Below are 23,697 nucleotides of genomic sequence, written 5' to 3' on the forward strand. Positions count from 1 at the left end.
AGTCGAGGATCCAGCCTGCTCTCGAGATAGCCTCTCCCGCACGGGGGACCTCGCTGCCCGTCATCGCGTCGGACTTCACAGCTAGCATCTTCGGATCTTCGTCACCTCCTGCGCAATCCTCGCCACCTAACTTCGCTCGATCAAGCTCGGAAGCACCTAGTACGCCTCCTCGGCGTACCCGAACGCTTTCCGGTACACTGCAGACACCCCGCACTCCGCGCTCGACGTCCATGGCTGACTGCGTCTCATCCTTGTTCACGCCGAGCCCCCGTACGCAACGGTCGGGAGGCTCCGCATCTTCCCTGCCGAAGCTCCCCAGTTTGTTCGAGTCACCCGCGTTCAAGCTCGCTCGTCGCGACCATCAGGGCGGCGGTGGGCAGGACGATAGCTTCGAAATTGACTTGGACGAGGCGCTCGTCAACGAGCTCGAGAGCGAACTGATGGCAGATGAGCCACCGGACTCGCTGCCGGTCGCGAGCAGCGATCTCCCAGGCACGAGCGACGACGACAGCCTGTCAAACCCGAGGCACTGGTCGTACGATCTACCGCCGTCGTCACCGCTTCCTCCGTCCAGTCCCGTATGCACTCCGCAAGAACTGCCTGTGGCGAGTCCCGACCCGGTATTGAGCGCGTCGCCTCCCGACAGCACAGCGACCTCTCCTCGTCCAGACGCGGAGCCTGCAACCATCATGTCCATCATCGCACAGCACACTCAGACGGACGATTCGGACATGACGCTCGGCGAGGTCAATGGTGTCTCCACTAGGGACATATTTGCCAGTTTGGGCACGAAAGAAGCTGGGATGACGGATATCTTGGTGGGAGACGAGCAACTCAATCTCGACCCATCGTTCCTCAACCAGATGTCGTCTATCTTCGACGAATTCGACCAGACGGCCTCCCAGGCAACGCTTGGGTTTGAACATCTCGACGGTTCGGTCAACCTGGATTTCAACGAGTTCTGGAATTCCGTGCAGCCACTGCTTACAGAGAGCGAGGCAAAGGCCGCTCAGCAGATCACCGCTGACGACAGTGGTACAGCATCCCAGCCCATGTCGGACTGGGACGTCATCGGTACCGGTGTCGAAACCAAGCTGGCGGACGATCTGCAATCGCTGTTGGGCGGTTGTCTTGTCTAAAGATGTGCATATCTCCAAGATGGGTCCTGCAGTCAGTGCTTCTGCTCCGCGATCGACTGCGTCATTAACCAGAATACAGAGCAGCAAGAATTCTTTTGTACCTTTCATCGTCATCGTCAGCTCTGTCTCCATGCTTTCGTCCCCTTGCATCAACTACTACACATGGATGGTTTCCACAGTACCCAGTACAAAGCCCCGGACTGCGGTTCACTGTTGTCTCAACATCACGTATACTCACATGTATTATCATCAATAGCGCTCGGATCTTGCATTTTAACCATGCTCATGTGTTGCCGGACCACGGTTTATGTCTATTGTTATGCGCTGTACGTGGTTGTACATCTATAGGAGAACTCCTGTTTCGCATTCCCTCTCGTAATCACCTTCCATCCGACTCTGAGCCGCTCCCGTCCGCGCTCGACGTCTCTGGAGTACGGGTGCCGTTTGCGGCAGCGGGGGCGCGCCCGGGCAACGGCTTTTCCTTCATGAACCAGCTGCTCACGAACGCGCACGCGGCCATACCGACGGCGAACCAGAACGCAACCTGCGCCGCGTCCTCGTACGAGCTGCGCACGGCGGCGCGCGTCGCGTCCGGTAACGTGTCGACGTACGTGAGCGACTCGCGCACGCGGGCGACGATCTCGTCCGCGGCGTGCCCGGGCAGGCGTTGACGGAGGCGCTGACGGAGTGCGTCCTGGACGAGCGAACCTCCAACGGAGACGCCGACGACGGAGCCGAGCGAGCGGAAGAGGTAGGACACGGCGGTCGCGATCGCCTGGTCGGCCGCGCCGGCATTGGCGATGAGCGCGATGAGGGTCGAGGTGATGCCGCCGCCGTTGCCGAGGGACAGGCACACGAAGCCGGTGAGGAGGAGCGCGTAGCTCCAGCCGAGCGCGCCTGTCCAGAGCGCGATGATGAGCGCGCCGAGGGTGAGGCTTGCGTACTCGACGATAGTGAGCGCGTAGAAGCGACCGGTCTTCTGCATGATGATGCCCGCGGAGAGCGAGCCGGTGACTCCTGCGAGGACGCCGGGGAGGAGGGTGAGCCCTGCACGGGTAGGCGTGAAAGCGCGCGCGGCCTGAAGATAGAGCGGCGCGGTAAAGGTGGCCGCCATGGCAGCGGCCATGCCGAAGAAGTTGCAGAGGTAGGCGGCGAGGAGGTGCGGCGCACCAACGATGCGGGATGGCGCGAGGGGCTCTTTGGCAAGGCGAGGGTTCGTCTCTACAAACACGAGGAGGGCGAATAGAAGAATCGAGAGGAGGAGAGGGACTAGGGTGGAGGGCACGGCCCAGGACACGTTGCCGCCGTTGTCGAGCGCGAGGAGGAGGGAGGAGACCGCAAAAACGAGCAGGGCCGAGCCAAGGAAGTCAATGCGGCGGAGCTTGGTAAAGAAGTCAGCGTGGGAGGGCGAGGGGAGGTGCAGGAGGAGCGAAACAGAGGTGAAGGCGAGGAGGGTGGCAGGGAACTGCAGGATGAACGCCCAGCGCCAGCCGATGGTGTCCGAGAGGACGCCGCCGAGGGGTGCACCAGTGGCGCCGCCGGAAGCCCAGATGATGTTGATGATTCCCTGCCACGTTCCGCGATTCCGGAGGGGAACGATGTCGCTCATGATGATGGACACGACAGTGGACATCCCGCCGCCACCTACGCCGGCAAACGCGCGGGCAAGGATGAGCTCGGGCATCGAGCGTGCGAGGCCGCACCAGAGGCAACCGAGACCGAAGATGGTGTACGCGAAGAGGAGGCACGGTTTGCGACCAAAAATGTCGGCCAGTTTGCCATACAGAGGCTGGAAGCTGGTCATGGTGAGCATGTAGGCGCTTGCTATCCAGCTCGTGTTTTGGAGCTGGTTGAGCTCGGAGCCGATGGACGCGTAGCAGGATGCGACGATCGTGCCGTCCATCGAGACGAGGAAGACTCCTATGGATAGTGGGAGCACCTATTGCACGGTCAACCATACAGCCAAAATGTAGGAAGGAGCGGAGACGTACGATAGCGAACAACGCGGCACCGGTGGGTGCATCTTTCACAACCTCATCCCCGTTTTCTTCGGCGTCCCGGCCTTCTGCACGCGCAGCGGGTGCCTCCGTCTCGTACGCGACCACCTCGGGGTCGGTCGGCTGCGGCTCGAGCGCGTCGGCCTGGAGGAGCGGTGTGGTCTCCGACACGCGTACTTTGACTTTCGGTTCGGGCGGGGCCATGACTGACTCGGCCTACTCTCTCCTGGCTATGGGAGTGCTGAGAGAGAACGTTCGCCGGCTGGGGGCTCTCATTGCGAATCCAGGCCGATAAGCGTCCGTGGTGGCGTCAGCGGAGGAAGGCATGGGAAAATTCTTGCAGCACAACGAATGGGTCGACTATCAGAGCACTCCATGCAAGCCTCGTAATACAGTCGCGGCGGCGATTCAAGTGTACATACCATGGCATACGCATTCAGATTCAGTTGACCATAGTACTCGCAGAAGTAGTGCTGATCTGGGCGGGCATCGGTGAATCCGCTCTCATTTCACTAGCAGTTGTCACACAAGATCGTAATATGCTGCCCATGGATCGTCGTCGGCAGTCTTCGCACTCAGCTCCACCACACCGCGGATCTTCTCTGCGTATTCGTCCCCGATGAGGTGCTGAAGAAACGCATTTGCCATGTCGGCGCCTGCGGGCACAACACTCGCTCCGTCAATGATAATTTGCGATGCACTCGCCGACAGCTCTCACCAGCGGTCACTCCGGAGCTTGTCCAGACATTCCCATCGACAACCCATCGTGCCTTTGGCACCCAAACGATTGGTAAATCCTTGGTCGCTTCCTACCATCACCACATTTTGACCTGCCGACCTTGAAGGCGTCCGATGGTTCACGCACCTTGGCAGAGTTGAATGCCCTTTTGTTAGTCGTCGCTTTCCTACCGTCCAGAATGCCCGCGCCGGCTAGAACCCATGAACCAGTGCAAACACTAAGGATATATCGTGCACCAGGAGCTTGTGCCCTGATGAACTCCGTAAGAGAGCGCGGGACTCCCTCAGGTCGAGCGCCTGGACCTAACATCACTCATCATTAATCTCGCATAGACTCGCGTATGAGTAGGGGCGGTCGTACCGCCAGGAACTAGCAAAATATCAAACTGCTCTTTGCTTGCAAGGACTTCGTCGTACGTCCTCTGGGGGAGAACAGAAGGACCGGAGATGGGTTCCACCGGATCGCGGGTGTGCCCCAAGTACTCAATGTCGAAGGCGTACTTCGGTGGTTCTGTGGACAGAGGCGCACTGATGGGATTGTCCAGTCGCTTGCTCGAGATGAAGCCGAAGAGCTCGATCGGGCCCTGGTAGTCGAGTGTAGTGACTGCGGGGAAGAGGCACACCGCGAAGCGCAGGCGTTCGGGGAGGGCGGGGCTTGACATCGCTGTAGATCAATCTGGTCTTCACGGTTAATCGCTAACACTGGGTCCAGCACTGGTGCGTGCGACACAGAGCAATGCTTGCATGACTCGTCGGGTTCCGCGATTCAATCCAAAGCTAGTCTGCGATCCGATTGACATGGTCGAGTAAGGCGACAAGCTGACGATATGATTGCATGATTGCAATGCTCATGCAAGTTGGTAAGATACTCGGACGCAGAGCATCGGAATGCGTGCAGCCGCTATGTTCAAATGATGGCCACCCCATGACCATGACCATGAAGGGACCAAGAGGTTGCTCGGTCCGAGGAAGTCCGAGGGCCGACGCAAAACACGTGCCTCGCAGATCATTGATCTCCACGTGATTGCTACGCGTTTGTGACTTCCGACCGGGACGGACGAGGTCGAGCGAGTCTCGAGAGCTGCGAGGCTAACAGACTTAAACATACATCGCTGCTTGCTACCACCATACCGGCCAAGAAGAAAATTCCACGGTGCTACGTTGACTACTTGACCCATAGGACACTCAGTCATCGTACAGCTTGCTGTAATTGGGACCCGGGGCTCACCACTGTGCACTATGCCCCGCACCGCTCGAATACACTTCGTATCGTTGAAATCTTCGCTTGTGAACCTGCCCATAGCTGTCTATGGTCCGCTAGTTGAAAGAGGCGTGGTAAGTCTTTCATTGTTTATCAGCCCCGACCCCTTTACATGGTTTGTCGTGTCCGGACAATGAAACTATACACGTTCATGAGCATTGGTCTTACACCCTTATTGCCTATTGCTAGCTACGAACTATGATCTGATATGAGTTGTGCATTTCCAGCGTCCGCAGTCTTTGGTCGTCCATCTCTCTTCCGTCTCGCCGAGAAGTAATGGGACCTTCGACAAGAACGCTAAACCAGTCGAAGCGTATGTCGGGTGGACAGGATTGGCATCTTCCTCCTCACTCTCGCGCTTCGCCGAGGGCTCTGCTTCGTGCGTGCATATTGGTCTTCTATAGATTTTCTGACCTTAATATTATGTCCTTAGTACCTCACGAGAGGCGGTGCAAGAGACGGTTGAGATTGATCCTCAGTTTGCACAAGGATTGGGACTTACTGCTGGCAAAATCGTGAGTGGAAGATATGAAGTCTTGCTTCCTTGGCTACCTTAACTCCATATGGTGACAATACGTTCTCCTTCCATAGGTGAACCTCTCTCTGTTATACGACCTGGGCACAGCACAGAGCGTTGGAACAGAACCTGTTAGTGCCGATGACTGGGAGATCATCGTAAGTGGTGTAGAGCTCTCTTTCTGTGACTACTGGCTGATGCGCCATCTATTAGGAACTGCATGGATCTCACATCGAATCAACACTACTTCAACAAGCTCGGGTAGCGGCCGTTGGGCAAGAGCTAGACGTATGGGTGCTGGGACGCACTCGAGTTCGGCTCCGAGTTGGTAAGCAGAGCTTCTTCCTACAGCTATCGAATCTCGCTGAACATGTAATCATTCCCCGCCATCGTCAGTCTCTCTTGCGCCGGAACCAAAGACGCACAAGGCACTCCTGTTGACGGCGGATACAGAGGTATCCGTTGCGCCCAAGATACGATCAAAGCCGCAAGCTGGTCAGGCCAGAACTAGGCCATCTCGAGAGATATCGCAGGCGAACGGGTCCACCTCAAGTGCACCCACTGAGAAGGAGGAACGACGTACGATCAGTGGCATCCAGCGGGTTCTTCCTCCCCGACTTGCGAGGGGCAAATCAATTTCGATACCCGAGGGCTATGAAGGCCGCGGTTTTCTATACGTGTCCGCCCGGACATACGAGGTGCTCACTGGCTGTAGTCCTCTCTCTGCACGTTCGAAGGATGGAGGGAGGGCTTTGCGCGTGTTTTATTCTGCCAAAGTCACTATTCTCAGTTCGCCGTCAGAACCGATGACATCGGCGTCAGCCCCCTCCGCCACACCCCCGGCAACCAAAGTGCTGAATCCCGTAGGCTCGAAGGGAAAGGCAGATGGCTCTTCTTCTGATCACGAGACAAATGGCCCTCAAGACTTGCTGTTGGGATGGGCCGAAGGCGTGCCCGAGAAACATGTCCTGCTTGAAGACACCACACTAGATGTGCAAGAATGGGACCTCGTTCGGTGAATTGTTGTGCAGACCTACGTTAGTTATAACTTGGCTGACACACGGTCAGGGTTACTGTAGATCGTGCAAAATTAACGGTCATACCGATCTTTACGGCTAACGAAGATGATTCAAATGCTGACAAACGGTAGGTTATTGGAAAGAATGTCATAGCGAAACTTGGCCTGACTTTGTGTATTAGCGAAGCAGACGCTTCACCTGTGACTCTCGCAGGAGTCAAGGACATACTTATAAAAGGTGCTGATTTCTGTCGCACGAAGTTTGCGGTGCATGGAATGGACAGTGTAGTTTTTGGCGGTGAGGGTCTCGTCGGTACTTGATTGCCCCGACTTCTTGATAACAATCACTAGTTCCTGGTTTATTGATCACCGGAAAATCGGGTTCCGGAAAGACATCAATTGCACAAGCTATTGCCCGGTCGTTGCAAGATCAATACGCATGTATGTGACCGCATGAACGATGACGCACCCTACGTTGAAGATATCCCCGCACAGATCATCATTATGTCGATGCATCGCGCCACGCAGAAAAACCTGTAGGCGCGCTGCAGAAGCTATTCAAGTATTGGCATGACAAGGCTCTATGGCATCGACCTTCGGTCCTTGTCCTCGATAACATCGACAAACTTTTGAGTGCAGAGCTCGAGGTAAGTTCTGACGGTGCTCACCAGAGCTTCGGCTGACACCTTGCGTTTCCTCAGCATACGGACTCGTTCAGGGACCGTCATGTTGCAGAGTTGTTCTTGTCCGAATTCGGTTCCGCTGCACGCCCACATTCGATCAACAACCGAGGCATCGTTCTAATCGCCACCGCCGAGTCATCCGTTGCTCTTCATCCAGTTTTGGGCACCGCGCACCTTTTTGGCGAGACCATCAATCTCAAACCACCGAACAAGGAAGCAAGGAGAGATGTAGGTGACCTCGAACTCTCTCTGTATCTTGTCATCCGGCTCATCCACCACTCGTAGATACTCGCCAATGTCGTGCAACGCCGAATGTCTTCGGCGCACAACCTTTCCGAAGAACCCTCCACCCCGTTGAATTACACTGCCCTTGCGACGCAGACCGAAGGTTACTCCGCCATTGATCTGCACGATCTCGTGGCCAGGGCCGTGCACCAAGCCACTATCAGGTCTCAGGGCGACGAGGACTCAGATGGCGCGCTCATTTGTTTGGGAATGGACGATTTCGCATCGGCTCAGGTTGATTTTGTCCCCTTGTCTCTGCGAGACGTTAAGCTGCAGAAGTCGGAGGTAGCGTGGTCTGACATCGGAGGTAAGTTGCTATTCCAGGCGGGCCGTCTGCATAGTCTCATCATCGTTAAGGTCTCCACGCGCCGAAGCGTATTTTACGGGAAACACTTGAATGGCCAACTCGATACGGACCGATATTCGCGCAGTCGCCACTTCGATTACGCTCGGGGTAGGCCTTCCTCCGACACTTCTGACTATGAAACTGATTAATTCATAGTATACTGCTCTACGGCTTTCCGGGATGCGGCAAGACTCTACTGGCATCCGCTGTAGCAAGAGAGTGTGGTCTTAACTTCATCAGTGTGAAAGGTCCCGAGATTCTGAACAAGTACATTGGCGCGAGCGAGCAATCTGTATGAGACCGTCAAGCGCTCGTCCTCTTTTCTTACTGAATTATGCTTCCAGGTGCGCGATTTGTTCGAACGCGCGAGTGCAGCAAAACCATGCGTTCTGTTCTTCGACGAGTTTGAGTCGATCGCACCAAAACGGTATGTATTAGCATCATCACATCATGGCGGAATCTAAGCAGACAAATTCCAGAGGTCACGACAGCACCGGTGTTACCGACAGAGTGGTGAACCAAATGCTTACGCAGATGGATGGAGCCGAAGGTCTAGACGGAGTTTACGTTTTAGCGGCTACTAGGTCGGCCATAATTCCATCCTCATATCATTCAACTATGCTGACCTGGGACTCCAGCCGTCCAGATCTGATCGATTCCGCCCTCCTTCGTCCAGGTCGCCTGGACAAATCAGTGCTATGTGACATGCCCAATCTTGACGAACGGAGAGAGGTACATTGTCTATGAGGCTATCCATGAGTGAACAGTTGGATTAACATCGTTGGGCCATTAGATATTAGAATCCATCTCCAAGAAGATGCATATGTCATCAGACGTTGACCTTGACGAGTGGGCGCGCCTCACGGATGGGTATTCGGGCGCTGATCTTCAGGCGTTGATATACAATGCCCATCTGGACGTCATCCACTCCTCGATCCCAGTCTCAAATGGCGCAGCATTGAATACCCCTGACGACGCGTCGTACTTGAAGTTCGTCAAACTCGGACGACAAGGGGGGAAAAGTGTGCTGTCTCGCGCACAGGAAACGGCGATGCAAAGACGTGTATGTATGCGTATAATCTCATAGTTGACGTGTGCTGATGGAGCGTATGTAGCTCGCTCAGATGCTGTCGTCGTCTTCCAGGACTGCGCGGTTTTCAGCCCCTCGCGAGACGACGCCCAAGCAGGTTTGACGACGTCATATTAGCAAGCACGGCATCGCTGATGGGCTGTACAGGAGATTACGGATACTCACTTACGGCGAGTGCTACAGACCACCCGGCCATCTGTCGCCCCTGAAGAGCGCCAACGTTTGCAGTTCATGTGAGAAGTTCTGTTTCGTAGTCTCAACGATATTGAATTGCATCCAGTTATCACGATTTCGTCGACGACCGCAGTGGGGATCTACCACGTCCGCCGGAACCTCTTGGGATCGGTATCCGAGCGACGTTAGCCTGATCTGACTCTGTAGGTCAACGAACAATCACGTCAAGTGTAACTTGGGCCGAACGGAAACACGGTGTATATATCCGATAACTCATGGGTCTCAACCAAATAATGATATGCATGTCGACAAGAGTAAGAAAAGCGCGTGATGGCGGTAATAGTGTATGAACAGTAGTCATGGGGGAGAAACGCGCACTACAGTTTCATCAGGCCCTTCATCGCATTCGCGATGGCAAAGCTTGATTTGGCCATCATCTGCCGCGAGTCCTTCGTGAGCTCCGGCAAGGACTGCACTTCGCTGAGCTTGTTCGCGTGGTCGCTGAGCTCGCGGAGGATATCGTTCCCGGTTGCTGCCGACGCTGGCGGGAGGTTATCCTTGCAGACCGCAACGATGCTAGCGACAATCGTAATGATCTGCGTCAGGTTTTCATTGAGGGTCGGCGGGGGCGTCGGACTTCGGACACCAGACAACACGCTCTGGATGGCGTATACGATGGATTCGGTCTGTGCCTCCAAATACGGCTGATAGAATATGGTCAGTCATGCTGCCCGTATCATAAGCCGGAGTACACCAACCTTGAGCTCAAGCCAAGCATCTTCCGTACCGTCTCCGTCCGCTGGCCCGGAATCATCGCTTGTCGCTCCATGTCCTGCGGATGGCACCTGATCAAATATGGGTGGAGGGGAGCTCGCGTTCGAGCTTGAGCGCTCAGACGGCTCGCGCGGAGGCCGCCTGTCCTCTGCTGATCTGGTGGCGGCGAACATGCGCGAAGGGGACATAAGTGCGTCGATCGATGGCACGGGCGACGAGTAATCGCCTCTGCGCGAGCTTGATGCGCTCGGTGTCCGCTCACGGGTGGCTCGCTCCTCAATCGACCGCAACGAGGGCAAGAACCCGTTACTCGCGGAAGTCGGGCTCGTCACCGGTAGTGGCGCGAACTGTTCCTGCTCGGCCTTGGTCGCTTTGCGTATGCACAGGGTCTTTCCGATCTCCGTGACGGTCGCCGACACGTGGCTCGCTGCCGCGTCGAGCAGGCTAACGGGTGACATACCCGCACTTTGTGCGTGTGTCTTGCTCGCCGCGACGAGATTACCGAGAGTCGCCTCGCACCGCTCCTGTAGACCCCGTAAGGCTTCAACGTCGACGTCGCGAGAAGTGCGCCGCTCGAAAGCCCGCGTGTCGTCTAGAATCGCGCTGACGGCGTTCACGACAGCCTTCATCGGTGTCAGCACACGCGTCGGCGAGTTAGAGCGGCCGGCAGTAAGGAGCGCGTCGATGGCGGTGAGGAAGGCGGTAACATGGATGTCGAGAATGCCACCGTCACGCGAAACCGGGAGTTGATCCTCTGCCTGTCTCGGTGCCTGCAAAAACAGCTGGGACGTCGCTGCACAGCAGGATTAACTACAAGCTCCCGAACTGTCTGAATACGGTGTGCTCGCCTTTGACACTGCGCAGCTCCGTCTTCGCAAGCTCGTACTTGCGCTTGTACTCCTTCATCTGTGCGTCCAGATCGCGTATGACTGCCAGGTCCGCGTCCTTGGCGTTCATCAGCTCATCATTCCGTCGACTCAAGTCAGACAGCTCCACGAGCAGGCCCTCCATATCTGTCTGCAGCTGCGCCACAAGCTGATGATCCGCCCCGCCGACGCCGCTGCCCCGTTCCTGCTCGAGGACCTCACAGCGCTCGCGCAGAATCCGGATCTCGTCGTCATCTTCTTGCGCGCGCCGTGCAGCAACGTCGGCGTCCCGGGCCCGGTCCTCGCGCAGCTCGTCGAGTTCACGGCGGAGCGACCTCATCGTCGCGCTCTGTTCGTCCGTCCGCTACGCACAGATCGTCAGCACTTCAGGTCTCCAGGAAGGCGCCCAAAACGTACCTGACGCATGTTCTCAAGCTCATCCTCGAGCTGTCTCACCCGCGCCTCCGCGTCCGCTGCCCTGCTTTCCAGCTCCTGCACATCCCCCACCTCTCGCTCCAGACTCTTAATCTTCCCCTGCAGCTCCTTGATCTGTGCCTCGTAGTCCCTCCTCATCCGCTCCTCCACCTCCCTGCTCGCTCCTGCTCCGCCTCCCCTCCCCGGAACCGGCTCATCGTCCTCTCCAACCTCTCGCAACCTCGCACTCAACCCGCTCAGCCCACCAAACCCACCCCCGCCGAGGCCCAGCTGTGGCGTGCGCGGGCTCAGCCCGCCCTCGCTGCCCGTCTCCGGCTCAGGCTCCTTGTCAAACGGATCCCGCCCGTTTCGCGAGCGCGCCGTGCGCGGGCTCTCGTCCGGCTCGTACTCATCTCCCCCATCGCGACCGTACGGCACCTCGATCTCTTCCTCCGCTATCGTGCTCTTGCTGGGTATCACCATTCCGCTCATCGCCGTCTGCTCCCCGCTCGCCACGCTGCCCTCCCTGTCTCTGTCTCGTTCCCTTTCCCGCTCGCGCAAGGTCGACATCGACCGCGACGTGTCTGCGCTTGGTTTGCGCCGGCTGGCCGTGGAGTCCTCGCTTGGCCGGCGGCGTTCGTTGGGGTCGCGGAATGAGTTCGCGGGGCCGCGCCGGGCGGGGGCCGGCTGTGAGTAGGAATCGTCATCCACGCCTCCGTACGGGTCCTCAGAACGCGCGTTTGACCGGCGGTCTTCGGACGGGCGACGGCGGTCCTGGCTCGACCGTCCGCCGTAGGAGTAGCCCTCTTGACTCGACCGCCCGCCGTACCTAGGTGCGGAATGAGTTGGTGGTGCGCTTTGGGCAATAGCGAACGACCTTACATGTCTTCGCTCGGCCGTCGAGGGCCCTTCGGCACTGGAGGCGGCGGCGAGCTGGGCAATTCAGGTGACACTGGTTCGTCGTATTCTGAGGCTGGCGAAGGAGGTTCTGGCTACGCAAGGAGGAAAGGGAGTTATCCCGACGTGTTCCAACTGACTGAATGGTGACTTACTGCGTTGAGGAACTCAGGGTAGCGCCTTGAGAGTTCGTAGTACACATCCGAACTGAGATCTTGGAAGCGGCTGGTCGGGAGAGTCGCAAGCTTCTGGCGGGCTTGGTTGCGTTTGGGGTGGAACTCGTCGCGAACGGGGAGGAACGGTACTGGTTGAGGATGCGACAGTGAACCTCGTGAGGGCAGGTGGCACGACAAGGCGGGTGTGAGCGTACCTTCACTGCCCTTATCGTTCGCTTTCCGTCGCAGCAGTTCGTCGTACACATCCGTGGAGAGTTCTTGAAACTATGGTTCACGAAGTCAACAGTGCGCTTCGTATGTCACGGCAGAGAGAAGGTCGACAGTACCTGTTGTCGAGTCAATCTCGTAAGCTTCTGGCGCGCTGCTGAACGAGAATTGGCAGGTTCTGGAGATGATCAAGAAAGATGAGCGAAGGGAGCAAGATTGGCTCGGTGGAAGCGACGTACCGCGTGCGAGGTATTCCCTTAGGTATACACGGAGTTCCTCGAAGTGTGTGCGTGCGATGTTGCGGCTGTCGGAGCTGGGAAGGGGAGGTGGTGCGTCTCGCATCGAACCTATGATGGTACACATCAGTCATCGAGGTCAACGCTTTCAACGCGAATGCTCGAGGAGAATTGGCTGCACACGATCCTGGCTCGACGTCAAACGAGTAACACACCTGTGTTTCTGTAGTTGGAGATACCGCTAAACGCGGTATATGTCGGACTGGGTGCGCGCGATGGTCCGCTGTCGGACCTGTCACCCCTCGGGCCTCCTCCAGGCAGTCGTTTCACAGCGGACATGATTGTGTGTCGAGATGGGCGGCTAGGCCGAACTTGAAGAGAACGTGTTGGCGAGCGGGTCAGATGCGATGAGTATCGATATTGGGCCGAACGAGACGTTCGGCGACTGCGATCCATGTGTGGATCAGTACTCCCGTTCGGATGGTCGGGGGTCGCGATGAAACTTCACCTAACAGAAGTCCAAGCGTGATTTATTGATATCCAAGAGTGGCTGCGAGCTCTGAGAGTGGTATCGGGCGCGTCCAGCGGCCGGTGTCGTCGCCAGGGTTCGAGTGCGCGGTAGGAGATGGTAGTCACTGGTCGATGCCTAATTCTGGGTCCACGAAGCGGTGCCGCAGTCGTGATTATCCCGGTGTTACCGATGGGCTCTGTTAAATTAAGGCAAGTAGAGAAGGGACAGCAAGCCGATGTATCCGTTGTCGCCGACGCGGACGTCGAGCTTGAAGATGAGCAAGCCCAAGCAGAATACCGGGCACGGTCGCTGTTGCAACTTGCGCGGCGGAACGGACGCACGATCCACACGTGGGCTGCCATATCAGGAAATGCCCTTCATAGCCCCTCTGTCTCGCTTTGTTATTGTCCGCGACTCAGTGTCGACTTCGAGTTGGTGAGACAGCAAATGTGCCATGGTCTCAGACTCTATCCAAGATCGGCGCAAAGAGGAGTTTCCGACTGGTCATTTAAATTGCAATTGCCCGCTCGGGAAGCAGCAGCTGCGTTCTTGAACGCGGGTCGATCGACAGAAGAACCAGACAAAAAATCGCCACGGTTATCCTTTTCTCTCATGACGAACGTTCTCGTAGTGACAAAATAGATGAAAGGGACTAGCTACGGCTGCTTAATGCACTGCTCTCCTGGTTCTCTTCTAAACCTTGGACTGTTGTTATTGAGCACTCAATGATGCATGATGACGAGACATGCATCGCCGTGCGCCTGCAGTTGGACACCCTTCCTGCTGCGCAGAGAGCGACTTCTGGGTCTGTCGACGGGAATTACGCATGCTTCATTGCATATGCATATACCCAACGCAAAGGGTGAACCCGCGTCATCTGGCGCGAACGGGTCAGTTGTAGCCACGCCCTGCATACAGACTCGGGCGGGCCGAAGGCGACGTACCGTCGCCATGGGTCGCACCAGCGTCCAGCCAAAGCATCCTTGGAATTTACATATCTTGTCATGCTACCAATATGCACATGCAGACGCGCCGCTATCGGATGACGTTCCGGCGACATCGAGCTTCGTACCGCTCCTGTTACCCCTACCCACCTGACGCGCCGCTGCCAACTAGAGTGCAAGCAACCTTACGTGCCGAGTCTTCTTCCGCTCCACGCAGGCGATGAGAAGGATGGATGATATCTGCAACAGGGCGTGTCTTTCACATCGTCCAGTGTAGTTTGTCCTTCCCACGGTCATCGGCCATCCCCGCTCGGGACGCCGGGTTCTACTCCTCCTAGCAACACCATCGGTACGCTTGACATGTATTGCTTCGCTAGACGCACATTGTCATGAGTTGCTTCGCTGGTCCTCGACAGATCCTCAATAGACACACATTGTCATGAATTGTTGCGAGGCGCAGACGACCTCAAGCCCAGAATCAGGCATGGCGCTGAGAACGCCATGCCCCATATACCGCGCGCCTGAGAACGGCCGCACTGCTGCCTCGCGTCGGCAGTCCCGTGTACGCCCCCAGCCGGGCGTGTTCCTCCCACCGAGTCGCTCACGTCCGGAGCAAGACGCGCGCAAAGGGTCGAATGTCTGGCGATCATCGGCCGGACTCTGTCTCGCGTTGCTCATCTCGACGGACTCGCCGAAGTCGACGCTCGTGCTATCGTCAACCTGATCTCCGTCCGTCTCTGTCTCAAGGCGGTCGTTCATCGACCAGGACAAGCGACGCTCGCCATCTTGGACGACGTACCAGTGGTGTCAGGCCCGCTCTTATGCGAGGCATATTCAACCCAGGCATCCACCGCCCCACACCAGGCCTCCTGCCATCGTCCACCCAAGACATGTCCTCGATGCCGCCCCCGGTGCCTCCCGGTCCTCTAGGGTCCTCGACCTCGATCACCCTTACCTCCCCCCTCCCGCTCACTGCCCTCCTCTGCGTCGCCCACTTCCTCGACACCTTCTCCACCGCCGCCTTCTTCTCTGCGGTGCCTTCCATCGCTTACTCCCTTCTCATCCGCGAGCCGACGACGACATGGCTCGTCTCCGCCTCCCAGCTCTCCTTCGGTGCCCTCCTCCTCCTCTCCGCACGCCTTTGTGCCTCATACAGCCCGAAACACCTCTTCGTCTTCTCCCTCTTCGCCCACGGCGGGATCGCCGTTGCCAATGGCCTCCTCCGCGAGCCGCACCTTCTCCCCGTGTTCCTCGCCTTGCGAGGTCTCGCCGGTCTCACTGCGGGCTTGTCGGTGCCCGCCGCGCTCCAGCTAGCGACCTACCTCTCCCCGGCTCCCGCCTTCCACCGTCGTGCGTTGCGCGCATATACCGTCTCCGCCGCGCTTGGGAACGTTGCCGGCCTCGTCTTGGGTGCAGTCTTCGCCCAATACGCGCACTGGTCGTGGCTCTTCTTCTTTCAGGCCATCCTCGCCCTCCCCGCAGCGACTATTGGCTACGCGCTCCTCCCCCGCCGACGCTTCACCTCCGATGAGCCTGAACCGTCATCAACTACGATCCTGGAGAAATCGTCGATCCCAGCCGACGCCGAGACGCCACCCGCACTCGACTTCTTCGGCGTCTTCCTCCTCCTTGCCGCGCTCGTCCTATTCCTCCTCGGCGTCACGACCGGGGCACCTTCGCTTCACGCTCGCGCCTGGACGGGGCCTGCGGTTCTTGCCCCGCTCCTCGTCGCCCTCCTCCTCTTCTCCTCCCTCCTCTTCTGGGAGCGACGACTACCCGCTGCGCAGACGCTCCTCCCACCACCTCTGGTACGCAACCGCGCGTTCGTTGTGCTATGTATCGTGGGCGGTCTGCCACTCTTTTGGACCACGACCGTGTTGTTCGCGTTCAGCACGATATGGCAAGATCTATACTGGAGTCCTATGAGCTGCGCCTTGCACTTGTAGGCTTCGCTCCTTGGTTATGTATCTGCTCGTACTGATGGTCGCTCGTAGACTACCCCTCGCCCTCGTGCAATCGATAACGCTCGTCATCCCGCCACAATATATCACCTCCCTCCGGCTGCCGTATACCCGTCTGCGACTGACCACGAAAAGGTTCCTTCTGCTAGGGCAACTGCTCCTCGTCGCCGGCTCTGCGCTCGTCCCATTCGCGGACAAACCGGAGTACTATTGGCCGTTTGCCTTCCCGGGCTTCGTCCTCGGAGCGCTCGGCAGCGCGAGCGTCATGACCAACGCTAGGTACATCCTCCCGTTTCTCTTAGTCTATAGTTAAACCATCAGACCGACGATGATCTCTCTCCTAGTGCGGCTGTCCTACGAATAGCACCGACCAGCCACACGGGCACCGCCGCGGCGCTTTTCGCGTCCGCGCTCCACCTCGGCGCCGCTCTTGGCCTCGCGCTCGCGACGTCCCTTCAGTCGCACGTCGACCGGGGCGACCCGGGCAAGTGGAGTTTCCGCGGACGTAAAGCGGCGTTCTGGCTGCTGCTCGGCGTGGCGGTATGCATCGTCATGCTGACGGCCGTGGGGTTGAAGGAGTCAGACGTACCGGCGGAGACTACAGAAACGGCGACCACAGAAAGGGAAGGGGACGAGGATGAGAAGAAGGAGGGGTTGGGACTGGGCGCGGGAGGGGTGGGTGACTCCGACGTGTCAGTGATGCAGAAGGAGAAGGAGACGGCGAGGAGAGCGGATGCACCGACGGTTGAGCAGATCGTCGCGACGCTCATCTCGGAATAAGGGACAACGCGCCCTTCATACGCGTTCGTGCAACGTCCATCTACATTCACGCATTCATGGCCGCGGACCGTTTCATGCTCTCCGACTGCCGGCCTTGCGCTGCTCAGTCTACAGTGTATCATTATTTGTTGCAGGCATTGCTATCGCACGAGTAGTTATAGAGCAATTGTATCTCTTGTTCACATGTTGTACGCGGCATGGGTCTACCACGCATTTGCGTACGATAACCAGTTTTATGCCCGTTCAATGGGAGATAAAGCGCCAGCATTCAGGAATGATGCACAACGGTTCTCAGCGTGCCGTTGGTCTCCTTCGCTATAGACGGAAGTGGTCATGATCTCCGCTGCGGTCGTGTGGTTGCGCATTTGCGGAATTCACGTCAGATTGCACACGCTTCTCCGGTAGCAGCGTACCATCGCGTGTCGGATGACCTCCGCAAGGGGCTACCGCCAGATGAGAGACTTCGGGATTGGGTCGGATTGCGCTCGTCGTATGCCCAGAGTAGAAGTCGACAACCGCGAGTGTCTGGAAAATAGTGGACCGGACTGCTCGCTGATTTTATCCCCGGAGTGCAGTCCGAAAACGCCTAGCAGTTTGCGAATCGTGGAGTTAACAAACATGCGGAGAAAGTAGGCGCTGCATTGATCGGGCGCTCCTATTCTGGGCAAGGCATAAGCATGATACGCCCCAAATGTAACAAGCCCTAAGCCCAGCAACGATATCAGGAAATCGGAGGTTCGCAATCTTCATATGCAGCCATGACGGGGGTGAGCGCAACATCGCCTAAGCCGAATCGCGGCGTAGCAGTCAGCCCAACAACGGAATAGCAATGTAAAGGACCGAAAGAGAGCGGTACAGGTAATTCAGCCGGCTTCTCAAGCCTTGAATAGAGTCTGTGTCAATGCGGATCCTATCGTCTTCATGGCTCAACCAAGGGCTGAGAGACGGTCAGGTACGAATGATGAACAGGCTCTGATGGCTCAGCTCCGTATGCGCCTCTTGATCCTCGAGGACGATCGCGAGTGAACGTTAACAGCTTCAGCGACGGTCTTCTGCCTTGGGCGGTGATCGTTGTTGTTTCGCCCAGTGCGCTTGCCGCGCCTTCAATCGGCTTTCTTTAGACGACTCCCATATGGATGCGCGAACTATGATGCAAGATGATTGGTGACTGAATGGTTGCCATTCTGACCCCAATGCCATCTCAACGCACCGCCCAGCAATGACAGGCGTCCCCATATGGCGTAGGAGAAGAGTTCGAAGGCGGGAGATGCATCCGGAGTTGCTGCTGGATTGGTCCAGCAGTGGCGCGGGAGATTCCAGGCCCAGATTGGCGGATTCTGTCAATTTACTTCCGCCCTTTCACCACGTCATATGCAATGCAAACTCAAGATGCGGCATGAACGTGGCACTTCGTACTGACAGTAGTCCGGCGAGAATAATCCTCGATCACAATGCAGACCACTTGCAATCCGTTGAAGCAAGCGGTGTTGAGTTGCCCTTTGTGAATCCTCAGGGAAATGTATCGTTCACACCGCACGCTATTCGCACCGCCAGCGATGTGAAATAAGTTTCGAGTGCGTCATCTCCCCTTGGAAGTTGGTCTTGTCGACGAAACAGGTATGGGATAGGTCGAGGTTCCAACGGCCAAAGCCAGCTAGCCATCCTCCGCTGCCGGTGGTATGCCTCTATGCGCAGAGCAGCGCACCTTCGGTACTTTCTGAGTGGTATATCATATTTCGACCCTGGGGCTAACAATCACTTGGTCGAATCGGACTCGAAACTAGGCGCATCTCCAGGTACAGAGCGCTAAACCACACCGTCATAGAGCACCCAAACATGGCCATCCTGTCAATGGACAGCATAAGGCACGACTCCGACTGCCAAGGTTGGACCGACTTTTCCCTCATGAAACGCGGAATTGCTTGAGAAGTCTCAGTTGCGCCCACACGCGGAGTATTTCTATCCCGGTCCAAATGCATTATTGGCCGGATTGTACTTCTACTTCGCTGATCGCTATCGGCTACTCCGCGATACTCTTTCCCCCTCCTTCAACTCAACCTTGTCACACCATAGAGAACTTCGTCAATGACGTCGCAAGCTGAGGACTTTGTTTACTCAGGGGTGAGCCCAGCATATTACCCATGCTTATGAATGCGACATTGATTTCGAGACGTATCATAGACGGCGGTTGCATATGTGGTAACAGCGAGTGCGACTCTCCTGGTGGGACTAGTTTTTTCCTAACGTAATGGCCATGTTGATTGAGTCCTCGCGCAGGTGTACGACTATCTCTGCACACTCGACGACGAGGCAGGCCACAGTTGTTGAGGAGTGATTTCGCTACACCCTGCTCACGGCTCAGTAGATCAAGCACATTTGGCGGACCGATCACCCCCGGCCGTTAGCCTCCAGCCTGTTCATCCTCAATCGTTACCTCCCTTTTATAGACACGTTCGCAACCCTTAATAGTACGTGCCCCCATTCCAGAGGCATACCAATGTGATACCTTACGACCGATCATTGCAATAGGGCTCACTACCAACATGACACCGGGGGCATGTTGCCTGACTATGCTTATAGCGGAACAATCGCTAACGTGGTCAATCAGGAATGCAAGAGGAGGGCGGGTATCATTATATGTTTGTCATTTGATATTTTCCTCGATGCTGCAGCTCACGATCAGCGTAGGGTTCACTGTAACTGGTTCATGGTTGGCAGAAGGTATGGTAACCGCTTCATTGGCATCCACTGGTCGTAACTCATGATCCCCTTTTAGTAATTCTCATGATGCGCACATACGCCATATGGGGGCGGAAAAAGATGATATGGGTTTTCTTCTTGTTTCCGATCGTCGTATGTTCGACGATATGAATTCCTGGGCTGGCATTATCTGATTTATTCTCAGGCGATCATATCTTCGGCTGCTATCACCGCTCTTGAAGTGCGCTCTTTGCAATGTACGGATCATAGGCCACCGCCGTTTTCAAACCAATGAACGACTTCATCCCACTCTAGACGTACCCCTGCCTTGGCCGAACTACGTGGGGTGTTACCTTGGATCTGCCAGCAATATCATTTTTGTCGATTATGCGCTTCTGATGATCTCGGAGACAGGCTCGTATTTATGAGATACTTGGCTTGCTCTTGCATGCAGACTGACAGCATTCCATTGAGCAGTCATTCTCACCTTAACCCTCGTCAAGGCCATTCCGGCATGTATGTGCTTACGATTGCTGTCCTGTTCTATCATAACATCATGGCTCAGTTCGACGCGCGCGGTCTCCACTGATTACGAACCTGTATCGCGACGGTGAGGTTACGAACCGCTCTCCCTCCCACCACTCTAATGATATGCGTAGGCATATTGTTCTATGTCTATCTCCTTTGTATGAGCAGCGCCAACGTGATTGTACCATTGGTGACCACGGTAAGCTTGCCTCAACATTGAACGCGTCGAAACGTTACTGAACAAGATGATCGTCAGGCTGATTACACGAATATCCTATCCACGTATGTGACAACGTTGGTGTCAGGCATTTCACTACCTGACAGGGATTTCGCTGCTAGGCCTCAACGTACGTTACATTCTATACTGTGTACAAGAGTCCTTCTTGTTCGAGTCAACCGAGGAAGTCGCAATGCTGCGTCGACTACAACCGACGCTGAAGACGTATTCTCGTCAGTTTTCCCTCAGCATGCAATGACTATCGAGCTGGGTCCAATGGAGTAATCACCTGTCTCGAGCCAGTGTCTATATTATGGATATATCAATCGTTCCTTTTAACGAAACTTATGTAGTTGTAATCGCGTTCCTTGCTCGCGTCAGTTGCACATAAGTACTACTCTTAAGATGAACATGGTCCTCGGCTATTCCCGTGCAACACTTGCTCGGCTTTGTCCGCGCGCGGGAGCCTTCCCATGTGCATAACTCGTTCGCGCAAGCTGTCGTCCGAGGATGCTCTCCCCCGCAACTCTGATGGGAGCTGTCAAGAGTCCCTTCTGCAGTGATCTTTCATGTGCATAGCAAGGTGAGAAATCGTACCGAACTGATGCACTCCACATGCCGGATCTATTACATCCGCCTCTTTAAGCCTAGATACCCCGGCGGCATCCTACCAATGACTCAAAGAAGGACCAGTACGACCCCCATCCTGGAGCATCCTCGAAAGGCACCGATCACACGTCAAGGAAATGACAATCGCAGTACTGTAGGGCCTCGGCGTCCTGATATACTTTGGAGGGTTTTCCATCTGTTGCTACGCATGTCTTCCGGACCGGAGCTCTGCAACGCGGGCGGCGTGTCTGGCCTCTTATTGGCATGATAAGTCATTATTATATAAGAGATGGATCGCGCGCATGGTCTAACATAACGACTGCGGTTCTCCTCACCCATGCACCTGCCCCTCCTCTGCATAAGACAGGAGGGCTTTGAATATCTGTCTCGAGGATAAGATCTGTCTTGCAGCCACTTGGTTGTGGCGGGTGTGGCTTGTCCTGGCAAGAAATGACCGCCAACGACGTAGAGCTTGTTCGCGCATCGGTAGGAATCACACCCATTCTCATCGTCTATGGCTGATGGGTGAGAACTTCACAGATAACCAATGCTTATGTTGTTGTAGCGAGCGCTACCATCCTGGTACGTTCTCGAGGGCCTCGAACAAGCCGTACGACCCACGACGTTTGACTCCGTGCGTTGCAGGTGTACGATTACTTACGGACGCTCGAGGATGAGGTGAATATAGCATATTTCCAGCTGATTCGCGCTAACGTTCCACTAGATCAGTTTTGTGTGGAACACGCCAAATCCGCGGCTTATTGCCACTGCACTATTCTTGGTCAACCGCTATCTTCCATTTGTGGAGACTTTTGTTGCGCTTCATAGTCAGTTGTGCCTGTAACAGGAACGCCAATTTATATCTATTGATTTCATTCCAGGATTAACGACTATAATCTCACCGGAGGTGAGGCTTGCCGCAATATTACCGCATTTACACTGACATCACGTATAAGCGTTGCTTGGTTCAAGTGACCGTGGTTACCTGTGTGTCGAATCATCTATCCATAGTCGAGTACAGCTAAGCACTCCACCAGGGTGTGCTATTTTGGGCACGGCACTGGCAGAAGGTGAGCAGGATAGTTGTCTCTGAAACCTTCACAGTGCATCTTAACTTGGGATTAAGTGATATTACTCTTGAGAACGTACGCAATTTGGGGCCGCAAGAAATCGATCCGGATCGTCTTCATCTTACCCATAGTGGTGTGTATGATCTACAATGACGCCACGCTTTCGCATGACGGAGGCTCTATCTAGGCATTCCTATCATGCATTCCTATTACCATTCTACAGGCTAGGTCCTATAAATGTAACGTCGAACTCTTCACCTTCGGCGGGGGTGAAATACTCAACTCATTTTCCGCGTAGATGCACCCCCGCCTTTACCGAAGGTTGTTGGGTGTTATCTTGAATCCGCGAGCAACCTCATATACATAGACTACGTCATGTTCATGCTATCAGAAGCTGGTGATGCCATCGGAATACCCTTTCACCTCGAGACTGATCAGGTTCCAGTGATATTGGCGTTAACGCTGATCAAAGCTATACCAGCATGTGTGTTACCTCATTATTTTTTCATCTCCGTCATTTGATCACCCCGAATGTCAGTTCGACATCCACGATCGCGATTCATTCAGAACATGTACCGGGACGGTGAGTTCTTTGATGTCCAAAGAGAATAGACCATTCAACGCAGGTCAGGCATACTATTCTACATTTACCTCCTATTGGTTAGTGTTGCCAATGTCGTTATTCCTATATTGGCGCCGGTACGTGCAACCGTAACCCTGACCTGGGTCTCGATATCTGAAGGCATTGCATAGATGCGCTATATGCATATCTTGTCAATGTGGGCGAGCTTGTACGCTCTGTGATGAATAGAACTGACAGACTCGCAGTCCCCAACGTGTATTGCATTCCATACTATGCACGCGTGTGCTACTCGTCCGTGTTTCCAAGGATGATGCGTGTGTGACAATGTCGGAAGACAACGACAGCATATCTAGAATGAGACGACACGGTGAACAAGGGCTCATAGAGTAGAACGGCAAGCTCGGGCATTCGTACAGGCGTATTTGTAACCATTATTCTCGTTCGATCCATCTATTCTATACCTGTGGCGTGTCCCCCACATTCAGCACGCGAAAGTGTGAGTAGGCCTCATCGTAATGGACTTGACATCTGTCCACATCTCCTATCAAGAAATGCTCGTCCGCAGATCCCGACATCAGGAAAAACCCCATCTGGCAATTTTCTACATATATACATACATGGTTCATAATATGTCCATATTCTGTCCAAATTGTCACAAAAAAGCCAAAAAATCCCATAAAACTGTCAAATCATGACAGATGACAGACCAATTAGAGGACTGTCTTATAGGTACAAGGGGGCTTAGAACTAATAACATAGAAAATGTGGTTGCAGTGTCAATAACATCAGCACTGGTCCATGTCCAAGGGGCTTAGAGAACAAATGTAGATATAAGTGTTGGAGTTGGGGATTGATACTTGACTGTTGACACCTCACCCTGGCCTGGCCCCATCTGGAATATCATATCATCCCATATAGTCCCAGCTTAGGTACTGCATGTACATCTGAAAGACAGAGATTTCCATAGCCAACATCA

At 55.4% G+C, this 23,697-nt stretch overlaps 6 protein-coding genes across 6 annotated transcripts; 3 read left to right on the forward strand and 3 right to left on the reverse strand.

Annotated features, from left to right (window-relative positions):
• Positions 1 to 1,431: 1,431 nt before the first annotated feature.
• On the reverse strand, positions 1,432 to 3,438 carry PUNSTDRAFT_90053 (MFS general substrate transporter). The gene is made up of 2 exons (XM_007385878.1): positions 3,131 to 3,438; positions 1,432 to 3,078 (listed from the first exon to the last, which is right to left on the reverse strand). The coding sequence occupies exons 1-2, from the start codon at positions 3,338 to 3,340 to the stop codon at positions 1,519 to 1,521; spliced, it is 1,770 nt and encodes a 589-aa protein (XP_007385940.1). The 5' UTR covers positions 3,341 to 3,438; the 3' UTR covers positions 1,432 to 1,518.
• Positions 3,439 to 3,658: 220 nt separating this feature from the next.
• Positions 3,659 to 4,536, reverse strand: PUNSTDRAFT_72003 (class I glutamine amidotransferase-like protein; the record flags this gene model as incomplete). The annotated part of the gene is made up of 4 exons (XM_007385879.1): positions 3,659 to 3,792; positions 3,855 to 3,941; positions 3,998 to 4,171; positions 4,236 to 4,536. 4 exons carry the CDS (start codon positions 4,534 to 4,536, stop codon positions 3,659 to 3,661), a joined length of 696 nt encoding a protein of 231 aa, XP_007385941.1.
• Positions 4,537 to 4,995: 459 nt separating this feature from the next.
• Positions 4,996 to 9,442, forward strand: PUNSTDRAFT_121670 (AAA-domain-containing protein; the record flags this gene model as incomplete). Its single annotated transcript, XM_007385880.1, has 21 exons — positions 4,996 to 5,209; positions 5,363 to 5,514; positions 5,569 to 5,650; positions 5,727 to 5,810; positions 5,866 to 5,980; positions 6,049 to 6,667; positions 6,721 to 6,798; positions 6,853 to 6,968; positions 7,022 to 7,111; positions 7,166 to 7,317; positions 7,372 to 7,581; positions 7,639 to 7,945; positions 7,996 to 8,092; positions 8,141 to 8,276; positions 8,329 to 8,411; positions 8,464 to 8,568; positions 8,623 to 8,716; positions 8,778 to 9,047; positions 9,100 to 9,171; positions 9,222 to 9,307; positions 9,355 to 9,442. The coding sequence occupies exons 1-21, from the start codon at positions 5,114 to 5,116 to the stop codon at positions 9,440 to 9,442; spliced, it is 3,132 nt and encodes a 1,043-aa protein (XP_007385942.1). The 5' UTR covers positions 4,996 to 5,113.
• A 128-nt stretch (positions 9,443 to 9,570) lies between these two features.
• Positions 9,571 to 13,352, reverse strand: PUNSTDRAFT_105483 (uncharacterized protein). Its single transcript, XM_007385881.1, has 11 exons — positions 13,327 to 13,352; positions 13,034 to 13,263; positions 12,822 to 12,929; positions 12,702 to 12,760; positions 12,570 to 12,639; positions 12,355 to 12,503; positions 12,185 to 12,294; positions 11,306 to 12,131; positions 10,871 to 11,252; positions 10,007 to 10,815; positions 9,571 to 9,952 (listed from the first exon to the last, which is right to left on the reverse strand). Exons 2-11 carry the CDS (start codon positions 13,155 to 13,157, stop codon positions 9,626 to 9,628), a joined length of 2,964 nt encoding a protein of 987 aa, XP_007385943.1. The 5' UTR covers positions 13,158 to 13,263; positions 13,327 to 13,352; the 3' UTR covers positions 9,571 to 9,625.
• Positions 13,353 to 14,757: 1,405 nt separating this feature from the next.
• Positions 14,758 to 17,014, forward strand: PUNSTDRAFT_45965 (MFS general substrate transporter; the record flags this gene model as incomplete). The annotated part of the gene is made up of 4 exons (XM_007385882.1): positions 14,758 to 14,987; positions 15,040 to 16,215; positions 16,268 to 16,513; positions 16,579 to 17,014. The coding sequence occupies 4 exons, from the start codon at positions 14,758 to 14,760 to the stop codon at positions 17,012 to 17,014; spliced, it is 2,088 nt and encodes a 695-aa protein (XP_007385944.1).
• A 2,663-nt stretch (positions 17,015 to 19,677) lies between these two features.
• PUNSTDRAFT_136324 (uncharacterized protein) lies at positions 19,678 to 22,093 on the forward strand (the record flags this gene model as incomplete). Its single annotated transcript, XM_007385883.1, has 13 exons — positions 19,678 to 19,735; positions 19,791 to 19,867; positions 19,920 to 19,971; positions 20,192 to 20,230; positions 20,280 to 20,324; positions 20,374 to 20,441; positions 20,499 to 20,524; positions 20,582 to 20,589; positions 21,634 to 21,650; positions 21,714 to 21,746; positions 21,793 to 21,895; positions 21,950 to 21,975; positions 22,025 to 22,093. The coding sequence occupies 13 exons, from the start codon at positions 19,678 to 19,680 to the stop codon at positions 22,091 to 22,093; spliced, it is 621 nt and encodes a 206-aa protein (XP_007385945.1).
• Positions 22,094 to 23,697: the final 1,604 nt, after the last annotated feature.

This window comes from Punctularia strigosozonata (genome assembly GCF_000264995.1).
Source record: "Punctularia strigosozonata HHB-11173 SS5 unplaced genomic scaffold PUNSTscaffold_10, whole genome shotgun sequence".
Lineage (NCBI taxonomy): Eukaryota > Fungi > Basidiomycota > Agaricomycetes > Corticiales > Punctulariaceae > Punctularia > Punctularia strigosozonata.